Source organism: Phoenix dactylifera, chromosome 3 (assembly GCF_009389715.1).
Source record: "Phoenix dactylifera cultivar Barhee BC4 chromosome 3, palm_55x_up_171113_PBpolish2nd_filt_p, whole genome shotgun sequence".
Taxonomy (NCBI): Eukaryota; Viridiplantae; Streptophyta; class Magnoliopsida; order Arecales; family Arecaceae; genus Phoenix; species Phoenix dactylifera.
Window position 1 is genome coordinate 21,558,934 of NC_052394.1, and position 27,598 is coordinate 21,586,531.

Consider the following 27,598-nt stretch of genomic DNA (forward strand, 5'->3'; position numbering starts at 1 on the left):
AACCGGTCCCAAGTTCGAATCGCTGCGGCGACGATTAAATTGTGGACCGAAGCTCACTGCTTGGACTTGAAGTATAGGACCGCTAGTAGCCGGAATGATGCCAGGTGTGACGTACTCACACGTGGGACTAGAGCCAGAGCCCAGAGGGGTAGTTGAGCCGGACCCACGGATGGGGAGAGTATGAGTAAAACCGATCGGGGTGCCCAACACACGGCCATTTCTACCCGCATCGAATACTCTCCTGGCGGGGCGGAGGCCCAGTGGGAGCTGCTACGCGGGGGTGGGCTTGTCCCTTCCTCCCTACCCCTTTTGTATTAGCAAAAAAAAAAAAAAAAAAAAAAGCAGCAGCAAAGATGCAAGAAAAGAAACAGGGATGACGGACAGCATCAATGCTGACATGGATAAACCCACGTGCATGTGCCGCGAAACTTGGATTAAACCAAGGCCTTAAAGCTTGCTGTGGAACTTGATGAAAATTTTGAGGAATTTGATGTTATGTACCAACTCAAGGACGACAATTACATGAAACTCAAGCTCTTAGCAAGAGATTTGCATCTCTAAAACTGAGTAAAATATTAATCAAGAAAGACAATGCCATATAAGAAACTTATTTTAAAGTGGCTTAGCAATATGAATACATGCATCTCCAAATTTTGGAGAGAATAAGAAATATGATAAGATTGCGTTTGTGGGAAAAGCCTTAAGCATGGCTAGCGTTGATTCCATGTCAAGTACATTCAGTGCTAGCCACATAAATGAATCGAAACAAAACAACTCCCTGGGGAACAACTTGAACAAACAACTCCAACAGTTTACATAACAGATAAAAGTCGAAGCTAAACTTCAAAGTTCAAAGACGGAAATCCTACAGAAAGACAAATTTCTGGCAAAAGACTCGCGACAAAGCACAACTTAAGAACAAGAACCAAAATTTAGTGGTTTCCATGATATACTAGTGCATCATTCCAACATCCCTAGATATGCCTTTCTTTTTTGCGCCTAGGTATAATCTCAACCTAGAACAAGACGCAAGCAGTGACTGATTATATTCTATCTGGGAATCTCGACAGCTGTATAGAACGGAGAGTGTGATCATATAGACAGGCTACATCATTTCAAGTATTATCTGAAGCCCCACATCAGCTGAGGGGTCAAAGAACATGAAACACTTCCAATTGCACAAGCAGCACAGAGCAACCAAAAAAGTCAAAATTGACGCTTTCATGTTTGTGACCTGATTCAGTAACAAAAATGAGGGGAACAAGAAACTATGCCTAAAAGGACCTTCAGACATTCCTTCAAACATGCTATAACATGCTATTTCTTCCAAGACTTCCCACCTTTCAACCAGCTTATTCAATCCGGCAAGTGGGCCTCATCCTTTTTTTTTCTTTTTTTGCTTTGATTTCATGTATTGCTATCCCTTGAAGATCCACTGGAGGTGTAAACCATCTTACCCATATTCCAATAAAATGGGCATTCTGAAATTTAGGGTTGCTCGATGAATTTATGAATTAGGCAATAATTCTAGGAAGCAAGAAATCTCATTCCATTACCAAACATCTTGGAGGATTCATCTCTATTCACCGACACATTTCATACCACTACATTCTATGTAAATATTTAATTCTAGTTGCAGTGATGATGATCCTGTCACTGTGAAATCCAATGTTCAATGGGCTCATTAGAAGCATAAGATTCAATTTTAACTCAAAGTGACTAAAAACTCACTTGGCTGGAGGAGTCAAGCCATAAATAGCATTGAACAATGAAATATGGCTTATGGAAGATACTGCTAGAAGAAATGCATCCTTCAATCTTTCCTATGTGCAACAGCATTTTACCAAGTCAGCGAACAGATAAACATTTTTATTTACATTTCTCACATGACTGCAAAATCTATCAACATTGACATTATTTACACAGATCTCAGGGAGCAATATTCATTGTTTCTTGCACTATTACGAGTTTTGAGCAAGATTTTAAGTGATATACAAATACATTGGTTTCTTGGGGAATCATTAAACTAGCTACAACCAACAGTGCACATGATCTTAAGCAATTATATGAGGCTATCACATTTTTCTGTCAAGCAATCAAGCATTTAATGGCAAGAATCACCTCACCTTCTCCAAAATCTTAGTCATTTTCAGATGAGTTCAGACATTTTCAACATGACTTTTACCATTGTTATATTCAGACTTTGACCTCCATAGAAAAAGCTTGAGCTATCAACTTGATCCGAGGAAAATTTTAACAAAGAAACGTTCAATGTTGATATCCATGATGCCTGCTTATTTATGTCCCCCCACCCAAATAAAATTGCTTATGAAGCTAATTGGCATGCACTTTAGGACTCATTCAGATGACCAACCACAAATACTTGTATCAGTGACTTCAACTGCTATGTGGCTGTCATCACAGACCACAGGAAGTAAATACTTACAAAGTTTACAGGTTAAATCGTGAAGAATTTCCTTCATCCTCAGAGTTCTACATAGTTCAGAAGAATCGAATATTTGATACAATTATGCAGGTTTCCTGCTATTACTGGAGGTCCATATATGTTTCAGTCCAATATGTTGTCAATGTTCGTGGTCAAATTTTTGTTGCAGGTCTCACAGGGTGAAGCTTGCTGGCCTTCATAACAATGTTGTTTGATCCAGAGGTGTTTGTCAGCAAATTTAATTATCCGAGAGTATGTATCAGAATGTCAGACAAGAGATTTCTCCTAGGAATTATTTAAAAAAACATTAAGATTTGCAAAGCATATAACACATGGACAAACTATAACCAGTACAATTTTTTATGAGCTTAGCATTATTAACCACATAAAAATATTCAACCTTGAGGCATTCGAATTCATGATAGTCTCGTCAGGCATTTCACACCAGAGATACTTCAGAATAATTCACATCTAATGGTTCAGCTGATAGAGGAGTTCATCAAAAAGCTCTGTTGATGCTGGTTTTTTAGAAAGTTTCTAGAATTTTTCAGCTCCAATGCAGGGTCCGCTTGTCAAAAGTTTTCAGCAGTTTGATGGCTGAGGATACTAGGGTCAAAAAAACTTAGCAACACAGTAAAGATCAACCAATGCCAAAGCTCTTTGTCGATTATTGGACTTTGTAGCAGAAGTTATTGAAGATGATTCTGAACCTAAAGAAATAAACTGTCAGGAAAGACACATGAAGGGAACTTCAATGCAGACTTCTGATATACGATCAGATTACTTGCATTTATTAACCCAAACTTACTATTACAGGCTCTCAGTGAGGTTTTCAATACTGAACCAGCTGACAAAGTAGTTTCTGCAGCCAGTTTTCTTCATCAAGGCCGTCAAGGGACATTTACCAGTTAAGTCAGCTGACATGCTGCAGAAACTACTATATGATAAGCAGGGAGATTTTAACAACACCTTATTGCCTTGGTGTGAACTGGAAGAAGATATCCATGATGACTTAGAGAACCTAGAAGCAACATCATTTGCATCTCTATAAACAATTCACTTGGAGGTTACAAGAGATCTCCAATTAACAAGATTCCCAGCAACAACACCTTAAAGAGAATGTAATTTCAAACTTTGAAGCATTTAGTCATGATCTTTTTCCGAAAACATCAGTCAATTGCTTACATTCTAATTTGAAATGTCACAGTAGAATAAGTGGATCTACTGGCCAGATAAAATCATCTTGGTAAAGTATCTGGCTGCTCTCAACCATAGAAGACTTTAGGCTTACTATGGTGGACAAGGGAGTAGCTTTGGATGTGGTCCTAGGCATAGTCACAATATTTTCTGAATTATTGAAAAGTTCTGGAATTATTCTCAATTTTCTCTTAACCGAATAATTCTCTGAATTCATCTTCAAAAACAAGTTGGTCCAAAACTATTTAATTATTCTCAAATTATGCATGAATTTTTTTGTGACTAATTTAAGAAATTTTTATATGTTATAAATTAATGATACTATATATTTTTGCTAACAGTGATTTTTTGTTATCATTTGTTAATTTTGCACCTCTATACTTGTTTTTGGGTAGATAAATATACAAATATTTTATAAAGCCCATATATTAAAATTATTCTTTTCTAATTTTTGGTATTCAAACTTTTTCAGAACATTTTTAGGAATTTTTCAGATTTTTCCCAAATTATGAATCATTACATCTAGATGAATTGTTCTCGAATCCATAAACTTATGACTATGGTTCTAAGTGGTGGTGTCTAGGAGCATCACCAAACTTAGCATGGACCACTGATGGTATAGACAAGGTCTGGGTGCGAGATCCGCCATATTAGAAAAAAGAATTGTATATCAAACTTCCAAAACCAAAGTTACTTCCACGATGTCCAATTGAGGTTCTTTTTTACTTTGAGATATTGCAACTTTTAAAGATCTACGAGCTACGCCAACTTCTAAAGGGCTTACTATACCTAGCAATCAAGAGAAAAATTCATCATTTGAGCCTCAAAATGAATTGATCAAAGTAAAAGAAAAAAATCTTTTGAGGCAGGCTTTGACCAGGCGCATCTCTCAATCCAAGAAGAATTAGGAGTAGAAGCAGCTGAAAATAAAATTGATGTAGAAGTTGAGATCTAACTCCTATATAATTTTAGCTTTTCCATGGTTATTTTCAATAGTTGTGTCTAGAAAATGAATGCAACTTGGATTGTGTAATGATGAATCTTATTAGTATGAATAGAGGTCTTGTAACTCAGTTTTGGAGGATTCAAATAAAAGAAAAGGGGACCTAAATCCTATTTTCATCAATTTTTCTATTTTCTAATTTGTTTTAAAAAAAGCAAGTTAAGCTGATTGAAGTAATTTTTTTCTTATTCCTGATCGGATCAAGTTTCAATCAGAATAAAAAGATATATGGCACATAACTTTATATAGGATGAGCAGAAAACATTGGTTCAGCGACATGCAGAGGTTTAGAGAAAGCAAGTGTATCCACCTGTTCACAATCAGGGGCCTTAGAAGTCACATCAGACTATTGACAACTAATATGGTTCCTCTTTGGACCAGTACAGCTTGCAAATGATATTTACCACAACCACACTTAGATGAGACTAAAAAACAAGGCAATCATCAAGAAAATGTACCTTATTCTTAAAAGAAAGTTCAGCCTTCTTTGGTGCTGCAAAAATATCTACCATAAACCTCAATGTTAATTTTAACAAGCAGATGAAACCAAGGTCCGCCGTACCGGTACCGGTCGGCGTATCGGTGGCGTCCCGGACCGGTACGAAACCAGTTCCATACCGATCCGTACTGGTGGCGTACCGGTCCGTACCGATCCCGTACCGGTCCCGTACCGGTTCTTCAACAATAAATTACCAGTACCGGATTTCACGCTGATCCGGTACCGGTCCCAGGCCGGACCGGTACGTACCGGCCCGTATGGACCGGTATGGCAGACCATGGATGAAACCATACAACAAGCAAGGAATGTAAAATTGAAGAAGAAACATGTCACATAATCAACTTCAGATGGAAAAAATCAACTAGTGAACACAAAAATATGCGAAAATTTATAAAATGCACACCATATGTAACAGTATTCTTGCCACTATATCTGGCAAATATAGCTCTTTGATTATGCTTTCTTGCCACAATGAAGCCCCAGCAAAGCATTATCAAATCCACCATTAGACTTTTAGGTGGAGACTTTTAATTTGTTTTTTGTTCTAGTGCCAAAATTGAGAGAAAATGAGAAGAAAATATGTTCATCCTTTAAGATATCCAACATGACAAGATATGGTGCTGTTTCCCTGCCCTTCTTCATGATAGATGGAAAATTCTATAAATGAATATCTGACAAAACCAAATTATCATGAAGAGTTGGGACTACCTTCGTGACCAATGCACAGAGGGGGAAACTAGTACAAAACAGCTTCAGAATCAGCCTCTTTTACACAGTCAAAAGAACAAGAATCCATACACCATATTTTCAAGAAAAGGCAAGCAAACCGCACAAATAAACATAGAAAAAAGATTGATAGATCAAGAAGTAGCAGTATTATTATAATAGCTAGCACAAGCCTAGAAACCATGATAAAGATCGATTTCTCCATAAGAGAAAAAAGCAGCAGGATTTGAAGAACCCTACTTGCAAGAACTGATTGCACTGGAGATTACAATCTATAATATGAAAGGAAATTTAGCAAATTCTACACAGAACTCTGAGATAGACCTAACAGGGTGACCCATGCAAAAGGAGAAGATAAGGAGATCACAATGCAGAAACTTTAACTTAGGGGGGGCAAAATATGACCCGACCCGTGTTCGACCCACCATAAACAGGTTTGGGTCGTAAACAGGTCGACCCGTTTAACCTGTTTATTAATTGGATCGGATACGGGTTTTAGATGTCTGACCCGTTTAAACCGTTTAACCCGTTTAACTGTTGGGCAGGTTAAACAGGTCTAAACAGGTTAAACGGGTCTAAATAGATCTAAACAAGTTAAACGGGTCTAAACAGGTCTAAACAGATCGGATTGGGCAGGTTAAACAGGTTGGATTGGGCAGGTTAAACAGGTCTAAACAGGTTAAACAGGTCAGATTGGGCAAACAGGTTAAACAGGTCGGATCGAGTTGGATAAACAGATTGCCTGTTTATTAAACAGGTTAAACGGGTCGGGTCGGGTTACCTGTTTAATAAACAGGTCAGGTTCAGGTTGTAATTTCTGACCTGTTTAATAAACAAGTCGGGTTCAGATTTATGATTTTCTGACCCGGCCTGCATGTGACCCGACCCGACCCGATTGCCACCCCTAGTTTAACTAGCTAGCAGAACGCTAAAAAACAAGAAAATTCTCTCTGTCTTCCAAAAAGATGGGAAAGAAAAAAAAGTCAGGGATATTAAACCAGGAATGCCAATAACCCGTAACTAATCAGAAGAAATATCGAAATAGATACTATAAACTACGAAAATTAATCAAGATAACCCTAAATGTCATTTTTAAAGGTTCCATTTCTCAAAAAAGAAACGAAAAGAAAAAAGAAATACCAAGAATCCTAATTGACCTGAAGTCACCAGCAAGAAAAAATTATTAAACAAGTAGAAAACCAGGAACTTTAATGCACCGGAATTAGTCAGGAAAAAAAATCATGATGGCACCACATGCTATGATACAAAAGAAAATCCAGCAAGAACCCGGAAAAAGATCAACATAGACCTCGGGATCATGGACTGGTATGAACCATCGGATAAAAAAAAAAAAGATAACGGATTGGTATGAACCATCGGAAGAAGAGAAAGGAGGGAGATCGTCCTAGTCCTCCATAGAGACGCTGATGAGAAAGGGAGATCCTTAGATTCGAGAATCGGAGAGGAGTGAAGCAGAGAAAGATGGGAGGGGAATCGAAAGAGAGTCCAAAAGGGGTTTAGGGCTCGCAAAAACGGAGGAGAGAATCATACATGGGCATCAAGCGGTTAGCTCCCAGGAATAAACGAATATTTTAATCATATATATTTTTGTTTTACACATCGGCATCCCACACGATGAATGTGAGTGCATCAATAAAATCAGAAGCAGCAAGTACAAAGGAGGTGTCTATTCCAAATAACACCTCTAAAATGATGAGCTATATAAAAAATCATCCAATTAACAGCACATTTGACCTTTCTATACCGAAATTATAATTTCAAAATTAAAATAGGGTAAACAAATTTCATGTTATATATACTGAAAAAATAAGTGCTCACGTTGGTGTCTAATCAATTCTAGCTAACTATGTTTTCTTCCCTTCTGTTCAAATATTGAAGCTTATACTTACCATTCCATGTCCATATCAAGTCTCCACACTGCACAATTAGGAACAACCCATAAGGTTCACGTAATAAGAAAGTGCTCTCTCTTAAACAAGCGCACACAGAGACTCGGAAAATTAATTATTAGGCAGCTTTCGAGTTTTATAACATTAGAGAATTTATCATTTGAGATATGATTGTTTGAGAAGGAGAGCAAAAACTTAACAGTACTGTAGACTGCATGGCAAAATATATTGCTGATCACATTAGATCTACTTTATAAACAACTGCAAGATATATTCATTTTGAATTATTAGATTTTTATTTTTTGATGCTTGTAGATGTATTTACTCTAGTTTGGTTCAATAAATTCAGTTTAACAAAAATATAAAAAAATGCATTTCAGCACATAGAGTTCCTCTATTTGAGCTTTTCTGTGTCATTGCTTCTCCATCAAATGAGCGAGGAGAAGGAAAACCGGTTCCACGCCTGCATGTGCATTTCGTAGGCCATAACAGAGGAAGTAGTCCCCTGGCTATGCACAACTGAGCAAAATCTTTTTGCAAACCACTTTATACTGTATATTTCCATGAGAGTAATCAAACTTACAACGCTTGCAAATTAACCAGCGGGTATTCAAACCATAAGGGATATGTGCTGATGTATAAGAATAGAATATGCCAAAGAGGCGAGCAGTCATGATGGATCTCTGTGGAGGAAGAGGAACCAACAATGCATTTGTAGATAAGAAGTACTTAGAGACAATAATAATGAACGTTACAGTGATGGATCAGCTGTCATGATCATGATGTGAAACCACGAATAACGGGATTATGATATGGCAAGACAAGGATTTTCTAGTGATTGTACTTCTGATGTGATCCATTGCCATGGATGCTATGGATTCCAGTGGCAGAGATAATGCTGCCCCCTCAGTAGAGATGGATATCTCCATGTGGGAAATGTTTTATCGAAGAGAAACAGGAGTTAATATTAAAAGTGTGGCTCGTAATGGCCAGACTCTAGAGGATGAATACCAGAGAAATAGAGAAATTTGTGGTGCGAAAGATAAGTGGAAAAGTTTGTGAAACATCATCGTAGTAACCAGGTGGTGATGGGTTGCCGACCATGGTGTGCACCACGAAGATCATATAAAACCATGATGAAAGTGATGATTGAGATAATAATGCAAGGCCATGGGAACAATGATGATGGCGGAGCCGTGGTAAAATCGCTTCACAGAAAATGACGAGGAATAGTAACAGTCATGATGATGGTTGAGGGTGTAAGCCATGATGATTGATGGTAGGATTTGTGGTGGCAAAAAAGGTGCAGCGTGACCTTGTATTCCAGTCGTAGAAAACATGGTAGGCGCAGCTGTTCTTATGAAAGACTATTCTAGTTCTTATGCAAATAGCCATGGTCAAAAGTTTGCGGTTTGCTGACGATACACTGGTGTTTTATGCGGAGAAGAAGGAGAGCATAGTAGCCGCTAAAGCCATCTTCTTAGCTTTTGAAGGGGTATCTGGTCTAAAATTGAAAATCAACTTTTCTAAGAGCTTTGTTCTATGTATAAATATAGAAGACGAGGAGGCTTCGATGTAGGTAGAATGGATAAATTGTAAGAAACGGTCCTTTTGTTCTCCTTACTTGCGTATGCCCTACGATAGGAAGTTGCCTGAACAGTGTTGGACACCGCTCATTGAGAAGATCAATTCAAAATCCTCCTCTTGGAAAGGTAGACTCTTATCTTGGGGTGGTGGACTAAAATTAATTAATTCTATTTTGACTGCATTACCTTCATACTGCATGTCGATTTTCAAGTTGCCTAAATAGGTCATCAATAGTATTGATAAAATGAGGAGAGCCTTTCTATTGAGAGGAGGAGAAAGTGTCAGTGGCTTTCATTGTCAGTTTGATTGGGATAAAGTTTACGGAATAAAAGAGCAGGAAGGATTAGGTATAAAAAATATTGATCAAATGAACCAAGCCCTACTCGCCAAATTGACTTGGAAGTTTCTTAAAGGCTCTAAGAACCATTGGTGGAATCAGATAAATAGTGCCTACAAGAGGTGCATGTTTGGAACAAGATCAAGAAAAACTTGTTAATCTATCACCTATTTCGAGAGATATTGGCACACATAATGGTGCTTCTTGGAATTGTATCTCCTTTAAGCTTGAGAATGGACGTGGCATTTGCTTTCGGGAGGATTCATGATTAATTCAATACTACTTTGCTCTCTTTTTGCAGAATTATATGACAGTTGTTTAGCACAACATCCGTATGACCGGTCATTGGAGTTGAAGAATGTCGACATGGCACATTAGACTACAAGGTCCTTTGACATAGGAAGAGATAAGACAACTAGAGGCCCTTAATGAGATTTTTTGCCTTACTTAGACCCTCAAGGCTTGTTGATGTCCTGGTATGAAAGTTAATCCCAAATGGTATATATTCGGTTGATGCTTACTACAATTTTTTTGAATAAGAAGGATTGAGATGCCCAAATCACAAAATCATATGGAGAGTAAGAAACAAACTTCACATAGGGGAGACTCTAGCTAAGAAAGGATGAAATGTTCTTGCTGGGTGACCTTTATACGGTAAAAATAGTGAATCGGTTAATCACTTATTTATAAGATGTCCATTCTTCAAAAGCATTTGATCCACTATCAAACTACAGTTGAAATTGAAGGGCCAGTCTACAAATTTTCATGATTTATAGACCAAGTGGAGAACTAGGTACATAAAATTGTTGGAAAAAAGTACTGGGGATCAGCTCCCTACACCCCTTTGCTAGGAGATTTACAAATAGAAAAAAAAAAAAATTCTCAAAAGAAATCGATTCATTTACTCCATCCTTCAAAAGGCACTACATACTTTTCATAGTTGGAAATATATATGGTCAGTAAAAATAGAGAAGAATCATCGGTAACTGTGGAGAAATCTTGCTTCTCTATCATGAACTTTGTGTCTCTTATATCTTTCTCCTCTCTTGCCCTTGTCCATTCATTGCACCTCCTCCTATTTGTAAATTTCCCTCTTTTTGATAGTATGATATTGGGGGAAGCTTCTGGCTCCCTCGATTTTTCGCTCAAAAAAGATTATGATATATGAACTATGATTGAAGTGTAAATACATAATAGGTGAGAAAGCGGCGTAGACACCGATTTGTACAATTGATGGCCTTATGTGTATTTTAGGACCATGTTTGTTTGATGAATGATGTCTCTTTGAAGGATCTACTAACTCATGCTATCTCTAAAAGTGCTCAGCTTTGCATCATGTCATGTATTGATTAAGAGAGATGGGATAGCAAATCTTTGATCCATATGTAGCATATACATCAATCAAATGTATGTAAAATATGGCCACAGAAAGTCATGACCACTAGAACACATAGAGTCCTAGTTGACCACCTCTTCCCTCGAGTTTTATTGAATAGCACAAGTTGATTTCCTCCAAAAGTTATTCTTACACATGTATCATATGATGATCATCCACGATCGAATAACCAATAGTACTTTAAAACAGGTAACTTTGGTCTTCAAACAGTACGCATAGGAATTGTTGCAGACTTATATGATCTATCCTCAACTTTTTCTCAAAGTAATCAATCATCAATAGATAGCTCATTATACATGTATTCTGAGAAATATGGCCTTCAGAGCTTATACAAGCATCCGGTAACGCTATTTTGTGCATGTAGACGCGTGCACACCATGCAAGTTGGTTGTATCTTTGTTATCTTGCCTCCGTGGCCGCACAAACCAGCACAAGAGGTTCATGTATCATATTGGGAGCACACCGATGCCAACAAAATATATTCACCATATCTCCACAAAGATTTTGTTGTTGGGCGTGCAGGCTACCTACCTAGATTCCATAATCACACAATCCTAGCATGGATTTAGCTTATGCCCCCTTCCTTTCTTTCTTTGTCGTTGTTTTTTCCATGGATAGACCAAACAAGATTCTGGCTGAGTGGTAATCATGAAAGAATTTATTGGGAACACCATCACACGTCTCTTCCGAAATGCATCAGAAATCTAATAAATAACTCCTTCCCCTAAAACACCACCCATTTCTTTTCCATTCCATAAACAGAATTGCAATGCCGCCACCATAATAACTTGCCCCATCATTCATATTCTTCAAGGTTGGGAAACAAAATTCAATGTTTGATTTTACTATAGAATTTGCAAATCACCACTCCAACAAAAGATAGATAGATAGAGAGAGAGAGAGATTAATAACAAAGAAAATACGGTGAAAAGAAATAAAATTTAGAAGTTTCCAAAATATGGAAATCCCAGGGACCTTGAAAGATAGAGAACAAGCTATGAAACCCTCTACATCAAGGAGCTGTTGATGAGACCATGCCATGAGGAGCCCACTCCATTCCAAATATCTCTTCCGGAGTCCATAACCAGATTGCCATGATCCCCACTTAGTGGCCATTGAAGCCCCATCAGCACTTTGTTCTCTCCTCCATCCATAGCTTTGCAGGACCCTTGGCTGGTTGTAGTTGGTGCACCACCAAATCCTCCCTCAAATGGCAACAGCATCTCTTCCCCACTGACACCACCTTCCACATTGCCATTGCCACCAAAGCCATAGTAGAGATTGTGGAAGCCATTCGGGCTGGTGGTGTCAGCAAACCCACTCCTGAGTATGTCAAGAAAGCCACTAGCGGGGGCGGTGGGAATAGAGCTTGTGCTAGGGTTAGGGTTAGGGTTAGGGTTCCCTAGAAGAAAAGTGTCATGGTCCTCCAGCCCTAACTGCTTTGGGGTTGGTGGCTTGTGGAGGCCAGCAAAGGCTAAGGTGAGGTCACTTGGATCATATGAAAGGGGTGGGGGGATGAGGCCTGGGAGTAGTGGGTTGGAGTTGGATGTGGGATCTTGGTCTGCAATCAGCCTCTTCGAGGAGGAGGAAGAGGAAGAGGATGATGATGAGGATCTCTTGTTCTTCCTGCAGCCACCTCCAACTGGGACATTCCTCAGGGAGCCACCTTGGGTCCAGTACCTCCTGCAGCCCTTGCAGAAGTACCTGGGCTGGGAGAGGCTGTAGTTGTTATAGTAGCAGAACTTGGTGTTGGTGGAGTCGCACCTTGGGCATTTAAGGGCCTGATCTGGATGAGGCCTTTGCTTCCTCTCACCTGGCTGCTGTGGCTTGGAGCAAACTAGCACCTCCTCCAGTGGATGGCTAGCCATGACCTGTGAGAAGAATCATCACCACCCATAAAAAGAAATGAAAACATAACCTTAAAAATTTTGGGGTTGTAATCGCATCAAAGGGTGAAAGTTTCATCATAACTCATGGATGACATGGCCTTTCTAGCTGGAAAATTTGATTAAGTTTTTAATGTTCCAAAGTATAAAAGCTGATAAGACCACGGAAATGTAAGCTAAGAACTGCTGAGACACAATTCAAGGATCAACTAGTTTTATTCCAGTTTTACAAGAGGCCTGTCCTTCACCTGCAGAAGGTGTCCTAACTGATAAGGAAAGGAAGTGACAGAAAGTTAATATTCGTGAAATTTGGAGCTGCAATCACATCAAAGGATAAATTGGTGCAGAATTCCACAGCTCGTGAGTTATGAAATGAAAATTTTGATTTAGTTCTTGATCTTCAGATGTACAAAAAGTAAAGGATGAGGAAAAGAGCTAGTAAAATGGAACGTACGAGCTAGTAAAAGTAATTCAAACATCAGTAATGTTGTTCTAGTGCAGTTTAGGGTTTGGTTTGTTACCCCTCACCGATGAGAAAGATTATCTCTCACATCTCACAAAAATTTAGAATTCAAAATCATGAATGATGGCCTTCTACTCCAAATCCATATGATTTAAAGTTTCACCTAGAAGGGAGAGAGAGAGAGAGAGAGTATCTTAGCTGGCACATGGTAGAATGGCAGCTTTGTACCGAAAAAGAAACGAGGAAAAGTTTAAAAAGACAATTGGAAGAAACTTTTGTTCAAGATAAATTCAAATGACACCCGAGAGGCTGAATACAAACCAACAAACTAATTGAAAAAAATTCAGGGCACCAAAGCACTCCAAAAGCATTTGGCCATATCATTTCTCGGGAAATGATTGACAAAAAAACCCAGCAGATATAAGCTTGGCAGAAAATAACCCACCAGACTCATCTGCAGATTACTCATCCTAGTACTACTCTCGCTCAAGCATGCTTAACACCAGAGTTCCGATGACATCTCGATACCCTTTCAATCTTATTACGAGAATGAAATTGGCCACTATTTAACCCTAAAGGCGAACTATCGGTTCTTAGATATACGATGGATTGAGTATGACGATTTTATAACCTTATCTTAGAAGAAAAGCATATTAGATCACGATCCAAGAATTGGGACAGCACACAGTCCACCATGAAACAAAGTGGCAAGTTCCATGCCTAACATCGTCTACCCAACCAAATCCCACATCACACACACACACAAAAAAATGAAAAAACCCCAGAAGAAAGAGCTCTGAACTTCTGTCTCATGTTTATAATTGTGACATGAAACCTAGCTAACTTGTGACAAACATGCTTAGAAACAAAAGAAAACTAGATCTCAAAACTCTAGTGAAGTCGGGGGAGAAGAAAAACGGAAGGAGAATAGACTATAGAGATGTATAAACCCTAGCCAAAGACGTGTGCATGCCACCATAATTTACCTGGTGATGAGCATTAGAGATCTCCATCCATGCACAACCTCAGGGAAATCAAGCAAGATTCTGAGTGTGTGTGTGTGTGTGAGAGAGAGAGAGAGAGAGACTCGGAGGGCAAGTGCAGTGAAAATAAGGCACAGGCAAGGTAGAGAGGATGAGCTCTTCTACCTTCTTTCTAATAAATAAGAGATATAGAGGTGGGGGAGGGGTGAGAGAGAGTAGAATGATTACGTTCCGTACGAAACGATCGATGCGCCTGGCTTGCACGCAGAGAAAGCATGGAAAATTCGAGCCGATCTGCAACGGACTCGGGCCCCAGGAAACCCCTGGCGTGGAGCGCAACAACGCCACATGGGCCCACCGCCCCCACCCCCCGGCCACCACAGCTCCCACCCAACTAATCGCCACTCTTTACTTGGGGACCGTGACCCCATTGCGGCCACCTTGCGTGGTCCATCCATCCGATGGTCCTCCTCAGAGGGAACAACAGCAGAAAAGATCTCAGCCACCCAGTTTAATTCCCATGTTTTTTTTCTTCTAAATTTATGAATATTTGAACGATGGGTGGAAGACCTGGTTGACTAGTCAAAGTTTGACCAGCGGTCCAGGGTGAGCCTGTCCGATGGCTGGCTAAAGCGGGAGGGGGGGCTTTCGCTTTCTTGAGCCCAATTCCCAACGTACTGTCCAAAACGATGGACCGCATCCAGTGGACGGTGGAATCCGATCCGTCGGCTGTGGATCGCATGGGCGGCTAAAAATATGGTCCCCAAGAAGAGCGCTTCCACGCCACCCGCGCCGCTGCCGCCTGGCGAGCTTTCCTGACCGTCCCAATACCGTCGACGGAAGGGGGGGCCTTCTACTTTAACGGTCCGCTCACCGTTTGGGTACGCTTACCGAGGAATCATCTATCGGGAATGGAACGTGGCGGTTAATTGGCGAGGAAGGAAGGAATAAGGCTGGGTGGGGGCCGCCACCCAATCCAAATGGGTTGTCGGTGGGGGAAGGCAGAGCCAGGGATGCCCGCGGGGCGGACAAAGTGCCAGAAGAGAAGCTGACGGAATATTTCGGTTTTCGAGCCGACCGCTCGGCTGGGCCCCCCGCGCCTCCCCACTCCGAGCAAGCAAAGCATAATCTCTATGCGGACGTCCGTACACGGGATCCGGTTCCAGAAGATACGTGAGCGAGCGGGTCGGGTTAGGTTTAGGGGCGGTGGAAGGAATGGAATGGAAGCGTAACGTACGAGGTAGGGGAGAGACCTCGTCGCCGTAGAAAACGACGGCGATGGGTGTCGTATCGGTGGTTGGGACGGTTGTCGGGTGGTGGGTCAGAGAGAAGAGCCGGGTGGGGAGCGTGACGGCTGACGAGGCGAAAGGGACCCACGGTCAGTGGTTTGGTTTGGGAAGAGGACAAGAAGGACTTGATGGCGGTTGTGCGCGGCTGCATGTCTTCTCCATTGGCCATTTGGCTTCCCTGGCTGGTCTCCTCCGCTCTCTGGTCCGAGACCAAAACTAGCGTGCAGAACCACTGGCGCAGGCAGGAGGCAGATCTTCCATGCAACTTTAAACGGGGTTTCGAATACTTGGCAGCGGACTGAACAGAACTAACAGGGATTGGATGGTTTCTACCAGACAGTGAAAGTTTTTTTTTTTTTTTTTTACTGCTGCCATCTGTAACTAATCAGGCGATTGCATGGTACAACATGTGCTGCAGTGGGTCTCATCATCTGTTCCATGGCCTGCCACTGCTCATCAATCGCCACGCTATAAGCTTGCATAGATTGGTGAACATCTCTAGAATAGTGCAATTGGATGGTGACCGGTGAGTATTCCATCAGAAGTGTGTTAGTGGAACAAAAACATAATAAAATTACATACGAAACTTAGAAATAATATATAAGATTGGTTTTTTTTTTTTTTTTGTCTTTTTGATTTGATCTATTGAGGATTTTATTTTTTGTGCTGACTTGACTTACCAGAAATTACCAGAAATTACCAGAAAATTTCATCCCAGTTGGTCCCACCACTGAGGCATGCGACCTCCGTTCATTGCGTAGACGGCTACATGGTTCAATTTTTAATGAGGTTTCGTCTTTATCAGTATTCTTGTCCTTGTATAATTAATAACAGAAATGTGGAAATGTTATCATGAGGGTGATGTCACTACATGGGTGTCCAAACCATTTGGCACTTCTTTTCTTTACCTCCATCGTATCGTATAAAATGATCCCATAGTTCATCGCACTTTCATTTTATATATATAAGCTACTTTTGAAGCAAGCTAACAAGTACCCAAGAAAAAAAAGCAAGCTAACATGGTCATAAAATGGCAAATCAGCACCAAACAGCGAGAAGAAATTGGCGAACATCTCAGAAAGTGCTACAGAGTGACGCCCCAGCAGCATGGAGAAGTCTACGACTGAGGGGGGGAAAAAATCTAGGTGCAAGCTTCTGCGAGTGGATGAGGTTGGTGGATATATGTTTGGGGTCATCAGAACACATCCCAGAAGACTCTATTAATCATACATAAATGACAAGAAAAGAAAAAAGAAACACTCCATGCTTATCTACTCTGAATCCAGAATAGCTAGTTTATTCAGAGTGTCTTATCCACGCGGAGGACAATAGCTTAAGGCCTGTTTGATATTCTTGTTCTTTTCCTGATTTTGTACATGTACTAATTAGTGAAATAGTACAGGAAGATAGATTTTGGTGATAGAACTTGCATAGAATCTTTGCTTCAAAAATTTCTGTAAATTTACTAACAGCTTAAAAATACAAATACTTTGCCAAACATATCATTCACATAGCTTATTATTCTTTATTGGTTTTTGGAAATGAAAGCAGAAAGTAAAAGCGATACCAAAGAGACCCTTAATTTTGGGAATTGCGATAAAATGCAGAAATAAAGTGATGGTTCATTGCGAACTCAAGCTTGCATCATCTTCCACGTTTTGTTTGGTTGCCAAAAATAATTCTGTCAAGAAAAAAGGAAAAGCTAAACTTTGTTAAAGTTTTCCCACCATCAAAAACTCATTTTCTTTCAAATACTTCAGTTTTGCAGGTCTTCTCCAATAAACCAAACAGACCCAAAACTAGGGAACAGAATGAAAGGTTGGCGTGTGAATGGATAATGGGGTAAAAATATCAAGCCATCATAGAAAACACACTGGGAACCCGAGATAAATCTCAAAAATATATTTAAATGATCCATCTTTGAGAGTAGTCTTTGAGAAAATTGTGCATCACAGCAGGTTAATCTTCTCCTCTATATCAGTCTTTTAACCATTAGGTTGAGAGTTCTAAGTATTCAGAAAATGAACATAAGCATTCTAAGCATAACAGTTTGACACCATTTACTAAGCCTACTTATGAATCAATGTATATACGCTAGGCAAACTTGTTTTGAACCTCCGGAGCCCTTTGACACCAGGGTTCCCCTGTCGAACAATGATGAATAAATCCATGAGCAAAATCCTGCCCCACATGCCATGAACATTTATTCACTCATAGAAGTGAATAAATTCCCCAAGTAAAATGATTTCCAGTTCATGCCCGTTAATCTTTACATCAACTTTAACAAAACTCCTGACGCCAAATTTATCTGAAGAAGCAGGCATGCTATTCTTCAAAACAATTTACTTATTTGGTATCCATCCACTCTTGCTCGGTTTGCTATTTCCCTCTGAAAAAAAAAGGATGGAAAAAAGCAGCTTAACAGAATGGCCAAGAATATTGCTGCGAAAATCATACAAGATTTGGCTGAAGAAACAAGATACACGAGCATGATTTACTTTGTCACCAAACTGGCTGAATTAAGAAAAACAAGAGGATATATAAAACAGAATTTCTTGAAAACGAAGCTCAACATAATTCCAAGAATAAGATATGCATCATGCACTTCAGCAATGCAACAATTCTAGTCTAAATTTAAATCTAAATTTAGCAATGTTGGGCTTAAGAACTGGGGGTAGCTTTCTCTCCAAAGGTGGGATTAGATCCCAAGTAAATGATGCAATCACCAAGAGGCTTTACCAACAGGCTAGGCATTTTTTAGCCTTGATTTAGGGATGCTGAACACATGCTGTTCCATTTAGCCAACTTTCTAGCCATCAAGCCCAAGCTATGTACCAAGGGTTGTGATTAGCAGCAGAATTGCATGTATCATGGGTAGAGATTGTGTCAGCAAAATTTTATGTCAAATCACTCAGAGCCACCATGGTTGACTTGAAATTGGGAATAGAAATATCCCACGTCGTAAGAAACCAATTCAGCCATGTACCTATCCTATTTGGTTTTTGTAAGCTATACAAATCATGCAAGACTTTGTCGTTTTCTTTTGGTAGGTAATCATGCAAGACTTGGTAGCTATCCTATGTATGTCAGCGTTCTGTTGATGAGATCGACATGGATTTGAGAGGGAACTTAGAGAAGAACTCATTACTACTGCTCTCCATTTCCTTATCGTTGAACAAAATTGCCTACTGGCCTCGTAATAATTCCCCAATCCCAAGGAGAAAAGTAATATCCTAAAATGGGACAAAAATGTACCAATTGATGAGCAATCCCACACCTATAACCAACCATAAATAATTGCTATGCCTCTCTACTTCAGCATCCAAAACTCATTAGGTCAATCTTAGTCAATCAATGAAGTCAGATATCAAATTAACATGGGCTGCAAAACTAGAGATCAGGATCGCAGAATTGTTAGCTATATTGCTAGTCAAAAAGCCAATCTCACAGCCTGGCCAGGCTCATTCTGATTGCTCATCAGACCAAGAAATGTGTCCAGGTCAACATCAATCAATGATCTATATGCCTAAGATATTCACCGAACACCAGTTATGTCATGCCCTTGTTTAAATAAGATATGAGCCAAAGCTATACTTATGGGTGAATTCTTATAGGACAAGTAATGTTTATCCTAGTATGTAGACTATAATGACCCTGTTGTATCTTAGCCACTGAATCAAGAATCAAGAACAGAATATAACCAGATTTCTCGCGCAAGCCAGATAGAGAAACTCAAGAGATCAGAATATTACCGAACACCAGTTATGTCATGCCTAATATATTCACCAAACACCAGTTATGTCATGCCCTTGTTTAAAATAAGATATGAGCCAAGCTATACTTATGGGTGAATTCTTATAGGACAAGTTATGTTTATCCTAGTATGTAGACTATAATGACCCTGTTGTATCTTAGCCACTGAATCAAGAATCAAGAACAGAATATAACCAGACTTCTCGCGCAAGCCAGATAGAGAAACTCAAGAGATCAGAATATTACCGATGTTTATCCTAGTATGTAGACTATAATGAGCGATCCTCTAATGCTCCCCCTAGACTTGAAAGACTCCAGATGAAAATAGAAAATGACAAGTTTTCAGAATAGAGAGCACACTTAATTGTAACCAGCAAGACTTACCAAATTAGTCATTTTACTTCCAAGCCCAAGAGGTGTCAGTGTTGTTATTCCATTCCACGTAAATTGGTGTATATATACATAAATTTCCTAAACACTAATATTTGTAAGTGCGCTCATCAATCAGCATGGAGTTCATTGATGATACATGAGTACTCAGCAAACATTTAACTTGAGACAATGCACAAATGCCATCCATAACAACACAAGAAGGTATTAAAAATTTCCATTGCTTCAACCAAAAAAATCATTTTTATACTTATAACAATCAAAATTGATACAAACAAACAATTGTATACCTGTATTTCAGTTGTGATGAGCCCAACACCCTGATTTCAATTACATAAGAGAGTCAGTATGGAAAAAGATAGCCCCCTCTCAAAGCTCTTGTGATTGGAGAAGTGTACAGACCTCGAATCGCTTCACTTCCCATGGTACGTCCTTCCAGGTTTTCATGTACAATGCCTTGCATGAAGTTGGAGCCTGAATTGTCTCAACATGCTGCAAGAGTCTCAAGCTACCTAAAAGACACGTTAGAGCTGCTTAGGGAGCAAAGAGCACATGATGCACCTTCAATACGACAAGTAATTCAAAAAAGATTCCCCTATTCCACAAATTTCAAGTCCATATAAGCAAGCCCTCTACTGAGCTAGTCATTTTCTAAACCTATTATTATTTCTATAAGACGAGGAGGGAACCCCCATACCTCAGCAAAAAAACAAACAAACAACAAAAAAAAAAAATCCCTGACATCTGGGGCATGTGGTAGATGTTGGCAAGTTCGTTAAGTCATACCTCATGCCGTCGTTTACAATTATCATGGCTTGCAAGTCCAGGGCAGCAAGCAAATCAGGTTGGATCGAGGATGGGCATAATCCGAATCCAATCCATATATGAATCAAGTCCAAAAAAATGAACCTAAACCTCAAGATGGATGGGGTCGGGTATAATATTAGTTTTGTCAATTGATCGGATTTTTTGGATCAACTTAGGTCAATAATAATCCTAGCCTAAACCATAACAAACATATATAAATTTTGTCTATTTATGAAATAAACATATTATACAATAGGATAATAAAGTATTCAACATGTAAACATTATCAAAAACATATTCTTCATAAGTTTTGATTGATTATTGGATATAGGTGCAATTAAAAACACATTATTCACTAACTATATGACAAAAACAAAACCAATTTCTTATATCCAAACAAGAATCTAAAGGTTTGAAATCGGTTCGGGTCTGTTTGGGTTCCGATTGGAAATCTAGTGATCCAAATCCAATCCATATTTGAAATAGATCATGTTTTTGAATCCAAGCCTCATTGAAATAACTTTGGTTCTGGTTTGACCAGATTATTTTTGGATTGGTTCCAAATGGAAGCAGGTCAATCCAATCCACTTGCAGCCCTACCTGTAACCTGATTGCCTCATATCATGAACAATTTTTTCAGGGCTCAAGAATAGGGTTCACATTGTCTAGCTCCAGAGGCCTATCAGAACAGCAAAAGAAGGAATTCCTATGAAGCTCTGATAACTAGAATTTTTATCTCTGGCAGTTCTATAAATTTCTAAGAATTTTAAAGCTCTCTAGATACAAAAACAGAAAATTATTTTAACAAGAAAGGGTCATTAAGATTGTCTTCTGAACCAGTGCTAGTGGATCAAGAAATGCTCCAGCAAAAATGAAAACAAGATCATGGTTGTACCTATGGAATTGCTTCTCTGTCTTCTGTTTTTTTTTTCCCATTTTACGTGTTTTTTATTCTGTTTTACACCTAGAAACCTGGGTGAAAAAAGGAATTTAGGATGGCAGAGGAGGAACTTGTAATAAAGAATTTTACTCCAACTCAGTTGATCAAGCATTATATTAAACTGCTAAGAACAGCAGTAAATGGGATGCAAAAAACTTACTAACCACTTTATTAGTAGTTAGTAAAAATGTCAAAGGGAATCATATTTTATTGGTTTTTAAAAATCCATAATATCAATGCTCATTAGAACTAAACCATCTATACTCCAATTATACGGCAAGAGGTTCCAAAACTATCCACTCTACAAACAAGGTCACTACATGAAGTTACTTGATAACAAAATTTAAAGCTATATAATTTTCTAGCCGTGCACAGTCTCCAGAAAATAATGAAAGAAATAATTTTAAAGAAATTAAATATAAATATTACTTGTAACAAAGGCTTCTTTCCAAAGTTCACGATCTGACCATGATGGTGCAACTTCTCGTAGTGGGATTCCGTTACTGGAGCAAATCCTTCAAGAAAGAAAATGAAAAGCAATCGCATATGAAAATATTATTGCATCTCTGAGATTGCTAACAATGAAACAATTAGTTCTAAAAATATTGGACATATCCCAGAAAGATGGCAGGAACCAACCATTTATTTCTTAATATAGATTCGGAAAAAATATGGTCTTATATTTTTATTAATAATGAAAAATACATAAAACTGTGGTTTGCCATTAATTTGGAACAGAATCAAGTGAAGAATTTTTTGACAGAGAAATTTTAAGTAAGATGAAAATTTTCATCGCTAGGGCTTAATATTAGTAAAACATGAATTCGCCAGCAACAGTCTATTAGGTTAAAGCTTCAGAACAAATGAATCATCAATTCATATAATTAATTAGTGAATGATCCATGTAAAACACTGGTATTTTCTTCTCACTCTAGATTGATAACTTAGGTTTCACACTGTTAAGCTTAATCTGCATAGAATTTAGCAATATAATGAGCAATACTAGTAAGTACTTCAGCTATAATTCTGAAGAAAAATATCTCAGCCCAATCCCGTGCAGTCTAACAAGTTTTATACTAACCCTGCATACATTTAGCAGTCAATTGCATCAATCTCATAAGATACAAGCCATTGAAATAATAACATAAAAAAGACGGCTCTGAATGCAAGCTTCAGTGTCATGCACGTCATTATCCAATCCCTCATGAACAAAAAAAAGTGGGATTTGTGTCAAACAAACTTCATCAAAAGTAGGCTTGCCAATACATAATTAGTTGCTTACTCAAACTCCAATAAAGTTAAAGCTATGATGATAATGTCAAACTCCAAGGAATCTGAACAAAGTAGAGAGAAAGTTGGGTTTGTTTTGGGGAGACAGTGGATAGAACATGTTATAAGTAGAGAAAGAAATGGCTTTGATGCAAAACTGACAGGTATGCTAGCAAAAATGATTAGTGCACAAGAAGCAAAATGATAATAACACTATTATTCTATGATATAGTTCTTTAGAATTGCTACTTCCACGACTCTCAAAGGACAGATTCTAATACCTATCATCATAAAAGTAGTGATTAATAGGTGGCCAATGTGGACATTATTTTAAAATTCATCATATGTGCAACAAATATCAGGGTGTTGTTAGATAAGCTAAACCCAAGTGAAGCAAGAAAAATCATTAGTAAAAAACTCTTCAAAAACATAATGCTGAATGCAAGGAGGTATTACCCTAATTATTGGAAAGAATCAGGTCAAAAGTTGCCAAACAATTTGATCCATTAGATGGAGGAGGATCTAATGCTTAGCTGACCCCAAATTACCAAGCTTATCATTTCTAACGCATTTGTGGAGTATGTTTGATCATTCGAAGCCTTCTTCTCAGGTAAGCTTGATCATACCAGAGTTTTGTCATGCCTACTATGAAATCACTAAGAAAACCATATCATGATTAAGCTTTAGCTCTTGGGAGACAACATTGGACTTTCTTTTATAGCTCTTGTAGGATAACTGTTCTCTTTACATGAAACATTTCCAAAAAAATCACTAAATGACACAAGAAAATCCACTAGACTGATTCGATATAAGAGTATTATATATATATATATATATATTTATATATATATATATATTATCTCACTAGTTGGTGAATATGCTCTGAAATAGATTTTATGTACATTTTTTTTATTAATGGACCTTGATAGACATGTTCCCATGTTTTGTAGATGCACTTGTTTTGACTCTTGAAAACATTATATAGAGATAGAAATTCAAGAAAGATATTTAAAACAAGAGTATTTAAGGAGATGAGCTTAGACCTAATATGATTCCCACTCTCTGTTATTGCATTTTCCATGCCTATCCTTTCCAAAATATGATATAGAGACATGAAAAGGCAACTGTAGCACAAGCAGGGTCAATTATCAATCTCCATTCATTTTCTATAAAAAAACATATACAAAAATAACCAAATTATCCTTCAGTGGCGATCTGATGAAGCAGGAATTGCACTCAAGAGTTTGCATTATAACGTAGGATAGAATATGCTGGATCTATTTGGATTTAAGGGTTTTTTTGTTCATATGGCTTTTTTGTTCTCTCCATCTAAAATTCATATCATATGCTTTCCCTAAACATTTGCATTGAATTTCTCAACTTTTGGGACTGTTGAAAACTTGAAATATCTTCAAGCAGCATATCTTGACTTAGCGTATAAAAGGTCCAGGAAAAGATAACTGCACAAGAGATAAGAAATTTACTCAATCACCAGCTGACGTATAACTCCGGGGAGTACCCCATCACTTATGGGAGCTGTCTGCACTTCAAATGAACATGCATTTTCTGGATCATGTAGAGCCTCATCTGTCATATCATTTACCACCTGTATTAGTGCAAATAAATTGAGAATTTTTAATCAGCATTTGACATTACAGTGATCAAAAACAATGGTCGTAGAAAAAGAACACATAAGCTGCAATAAAAAGGAATAATGTGACTGGATTGCTATTTAAACGATTGCAAATACTGCAGTGGAAAGTTCATGTTCTAAGATCTACATGGTAATTGGAAAATCTTGTTACATATCTTATATGGTAATATAACTAACAAGCTAGACTTATGAGCAAGGTGCTCGTTGGACAGGTTAAGCACTATAAAAAATGATATTCCTTTCCTCTTATCTCCTATTTCCTGTTAATTATAAAGTAAACTCCTGGATGATCATTAGGCATTCAACGGTCTAACATGTTATAAAAGATTATGATATGGTGCGACAACTGAGGAGTCTGGATAAGAAAGACAGCCCTCTTTCAAACAGTTTGAAAGACATGACGGTCAACTATTCAAGCTGGCTCGTTCATTAAAGTTTTTACAGGGGAGAGTCCAAAAAAAATAAGAGGGAAAAAACTTTCCAAAAAAAAATAAGAGGGAAAAAAAACTCACACCAACACTTGGGGCACCCGTGGAAAGATGGATAAAGATAGAGAGTAGGCAAAGGGAAAAAAAAAGATAAAAGGGAAATCAGACATTAGAGCATGCCTTCCTAGAGTATTGACTGCTAACAATTGATAGTTAGCAATCCATATTGAATCTTCAATAAGTCTTTCAGCCTCTCATAAGACGCAAAGCTATTTCACTGCTGAGTTTATCCACATTCGAACACAGCAACATTAATAACATTAATGACACCCCAGAAAATTTCAGAAAAGGATTTACTGACCAATGAGACATGGTACACCTAATGAGCAAGTCTGCTCGCCAAAATCGCAGACATACTAGCATGTGGAGGTCTGCTCTGCCTACATGCACTGTAGGCCTGCCACATAGTTGACAATCTATGTAAACATTGGTTGAGCCATTGATACCTTGGTCTTGAGACCTTGTTGACCTTCCATTGCATTGACACCCTTTTTCCTTCCAACCCACTGCCATGTTTTCTTCTTGGCCACTTCTTCTTTTCACTCAATCCAAACTTCCATTGCTCTCTCTCTCTGTCTCACTCACTCATTCACTCGCTCTCTCACCCATCCCTCCTATGGTTGGCGTGATCCAAGGCTAGAGAACACCAACCAGACAGATGCAGTGTCTCACACATCAACCTCCTTGGCACTGAACGACCATTGTTACTCCAACAAGCGCTGCCAGCCATGCCTGGCTGCTTTTCACCAACCCCACGGGCTGTGGTGTTTCTCTCTCACCTTTGCCAATTGTTAGGGTCCAAGACCTCCACAGCCAGATATGGGCTCCACTTGTTTACCTTCCCCATCATCATGGGACATATGCTGCTATAACATGCGAGGGTAACTCAATGGGGCCATACCAGGGGTGTGCACATGCCCCATCATGGAGTTCCATAACAAGCAGGTGTGTACGGATAGACAGGAAGGCAAGCATGGTGCACAAAATAGTGAAGATGACCGAGTTGAAGAAGATAAAGATTTGGGGGGGAGGAGAGGGCTTGAGCTGAGGAAATGAAACGAAGACCAACTGGACTGGTTGAACGTTTTGAAAAACTTAACATCATATCTTCCAGGCCATGTTCTAGCAATCCTCAATGACCAATTGGTTTTAAAAATATGAACCGCAGTGCCAAAGAACTGTCACAGATCAATTTGTTCTTTTCACAGGTTCACGCTCATGATGTTTCTATGGTGTATGGCCTCTAGCTTTATAACATATAAATCTATTCATTACAATGATATTAAAATTAAGGTGGGTTCCAATGATGAAGAACGCTTGCCATCCGAATTCTAATTTCACTGTCATTTCTTCATTCCACATTTCTTTCATGTATACTTTCAACAATTCCATGAATAAACATGTCACAAGCTTCAGTTCCACCAAGGGCGAAGCAAATATTAAAATTCTACTTGCCTTGCGACAAACAACGAAGAAGTTTGTCACGCTGCCTTCCAGAATCCGATCCCCATCGTTCGTCAACAAGAGCTCGGTCACTAGAGGAGGCCTCATCTTCTCCATACCCTTCCTAATCCTGACATCAAACAAAGCAGAACATCTAAAAATCTCAAAGCTTTAAATAGACAACAAACCACTCAAGACTCGATCTACATTCCATCCGAATGATACTCAAGATCTCAAGCTCTCACCTCGCCCAATCGGAATACTTCGCCGCCGCCACATCCCTCCCCCGGCCAGCGACCGCCAGATGGGCTCCGGCGGCGCCGAACACCTGAGGAACAAAGAACCCCATATGAAGGAACACATCGAGCCCGTCCTCCTCCTCTTCACTGCCGCGAACCAGTGCCGTGATCGCGAGCTCTTCCGTGGACCCGGCGCGATCTCGCTCCTTCAGCGCCAGCCCCAATCCGGCGCGCAGCGATTCTTCGACAAATGGCCGGATCGCGGCGGACGCCGCCGGAAACCGAGCTCGGCGGTGATCGGATCCGAAGAACTCCGGCCGGGCCCCGGCCAAGATCCGTGCGGAGTCGGCGAGCCGGTGGAGGTGGCGCTCCCAGAAGAGGACGAGGGCGGCGCTCCCGTGGGTGCGAGTGGTGGTATAGGCGCCTGAGTGCTCATTAAAGCCACCTTTAGGTGTCGGAGGTAAGGTTACCGAAGAGAAGAAGGAGAGGGGTGGTGGTAAAGTTACCGGATGTGGATTCGAGAAAGGCCGAGACCGATGGGACGTCGCCGGCGTAGGGGACGCCGTTAACGACGAGGAACCGGCCGCCGCTGCAGCTCGCCGCCATCAGAAATGTTTTTTTGACTGAATCGGTGAAGGCTTGGAGCCATGTGTCGCGGGCCAGCACGGTCCAGAGGCCGTCGAAGCCTCCTAGAAGCCTGGCCCAATTGGGCCTGGTGTCATGAACCCGCATGATCTAGAAAAAGACGCATAGATTTGGGGGAGGCTACAGGCATAGACACATTTAGTTTTCACATATCTTAGATGCAGCCCATAGTGATCCATGTTGGATCTAGCAACTTTTGCAACCAACTTGCCCGGTTCTCAGTAAACTATGCTAGATTGTTTGTCTTC

General features: G+C 39.5%; 2 protein-coding genes and 1 long non-coding RNA gene across 3 annotated transcripts; all 3 read right to left on the reverse strand.

The window, feature by feature from the left end:
- Positions 1–2,366: 2,366 nt before the first annotated feature.
- On the reverse strand, positions 2,367–6,250 carry LOC103702857. Its single transcript, XR_003384814.2, has 2 exons — positions 2,847–6,250; positions 2,367–2,731 (listed from the first exon to the last, which is right to left on the reverse strand). It is a non-coding gene; the product is annotated as an uncharacterized LOC103702857 (long non-coding RNA).
- A 5,621-nt stretch (positions 6,251–11,871) lies between these two features.
- LOC103702856 (dof zinc finger protein DOF2.1) lies at positions 11,872–14,597 on the reverse strand. The gene is made up of 2 exons (XM_008785450.3): positions 14,437–14,597; positions 11,872–12,972 (listed from the first exon to the last, which is right to left on the reverse strand). The coding sequence occupies exons 1-2, from the start codon at positions 14,461–14,463 to the stop codon at positions 12,109–12,111; spliced, it is 891 nt and encodes a 296-aa protein (XP_008783672.1). The 5' UTR covers positions 14,464–14,597; the 3' UTR covers positions 11,872–12,108.
- Positions 14,598–17,609: 3,012 nt separating this feature from the next.
- On the reverse strand, positions 17,610–27,452 carry LOC103702855. The gene is made up of 8 exons (XM_008785449.4): positions 27,212–27,452; positions 26,712–27,129; positions 26,479–26,596; positions 24,366–24,487; positions 22,042–22,127; positions 20,268–20,377; positions 20,156–20,185; positions 17,610–18,111 (listed from the first exon to the last, which is right to left on the reverse strand). The coding sequence occupies exons 1-8, from the start codon at positions 27,435–27,437 to the stop codon at positions 18,055–18,057; spliced, it is 1,167 nt and encodes a 388-aa protein (XP_008783671.2). The 5' UTR covers positions 27,438–27,452; the 3' UTR covers positions 17,610–18,054.
- Between the last annotated feature and the right edge of the window lie 146 nt (positions 27,453–27,598).

Bases quoted from the DNA above. Each gene is read 5' to 3' on its own strand.
- LOC103702856 (XM_008785450.3), bottom strand. From the start codon at position 14,463: ATGGAGATCTCTAATGCTCATCACCAG. The intron at 12,973-14,436 runs GTAAATTATGGT...TTCTTCTCACAG, and splicing joins TCTCTAATGCTCATCACCAG to GTCATGGCTAGCCATCCACT.
- LOC103702855 (XM_008785449.4), bottom strand. From the start codon at position 27,437: ATGCGGGTTCATGACACCAGGCCCAATTGGGCCAGGCTTCTAGGAGGC. The intron at 27,130-27,211 runs GTAACTTTACCA...ATGAGCACTCAG, and splicing joins CTTTCTCGAATCCACATCCG to GCGCCTATACCACCACTCGC. The intron at 24,488-26,478 runs GCAAGTAGAATT...GCACTAATACAG, and splicing joins TCTTCGTTGTTTGTCGCAAG to GTGGTAAATGATATGACAGA.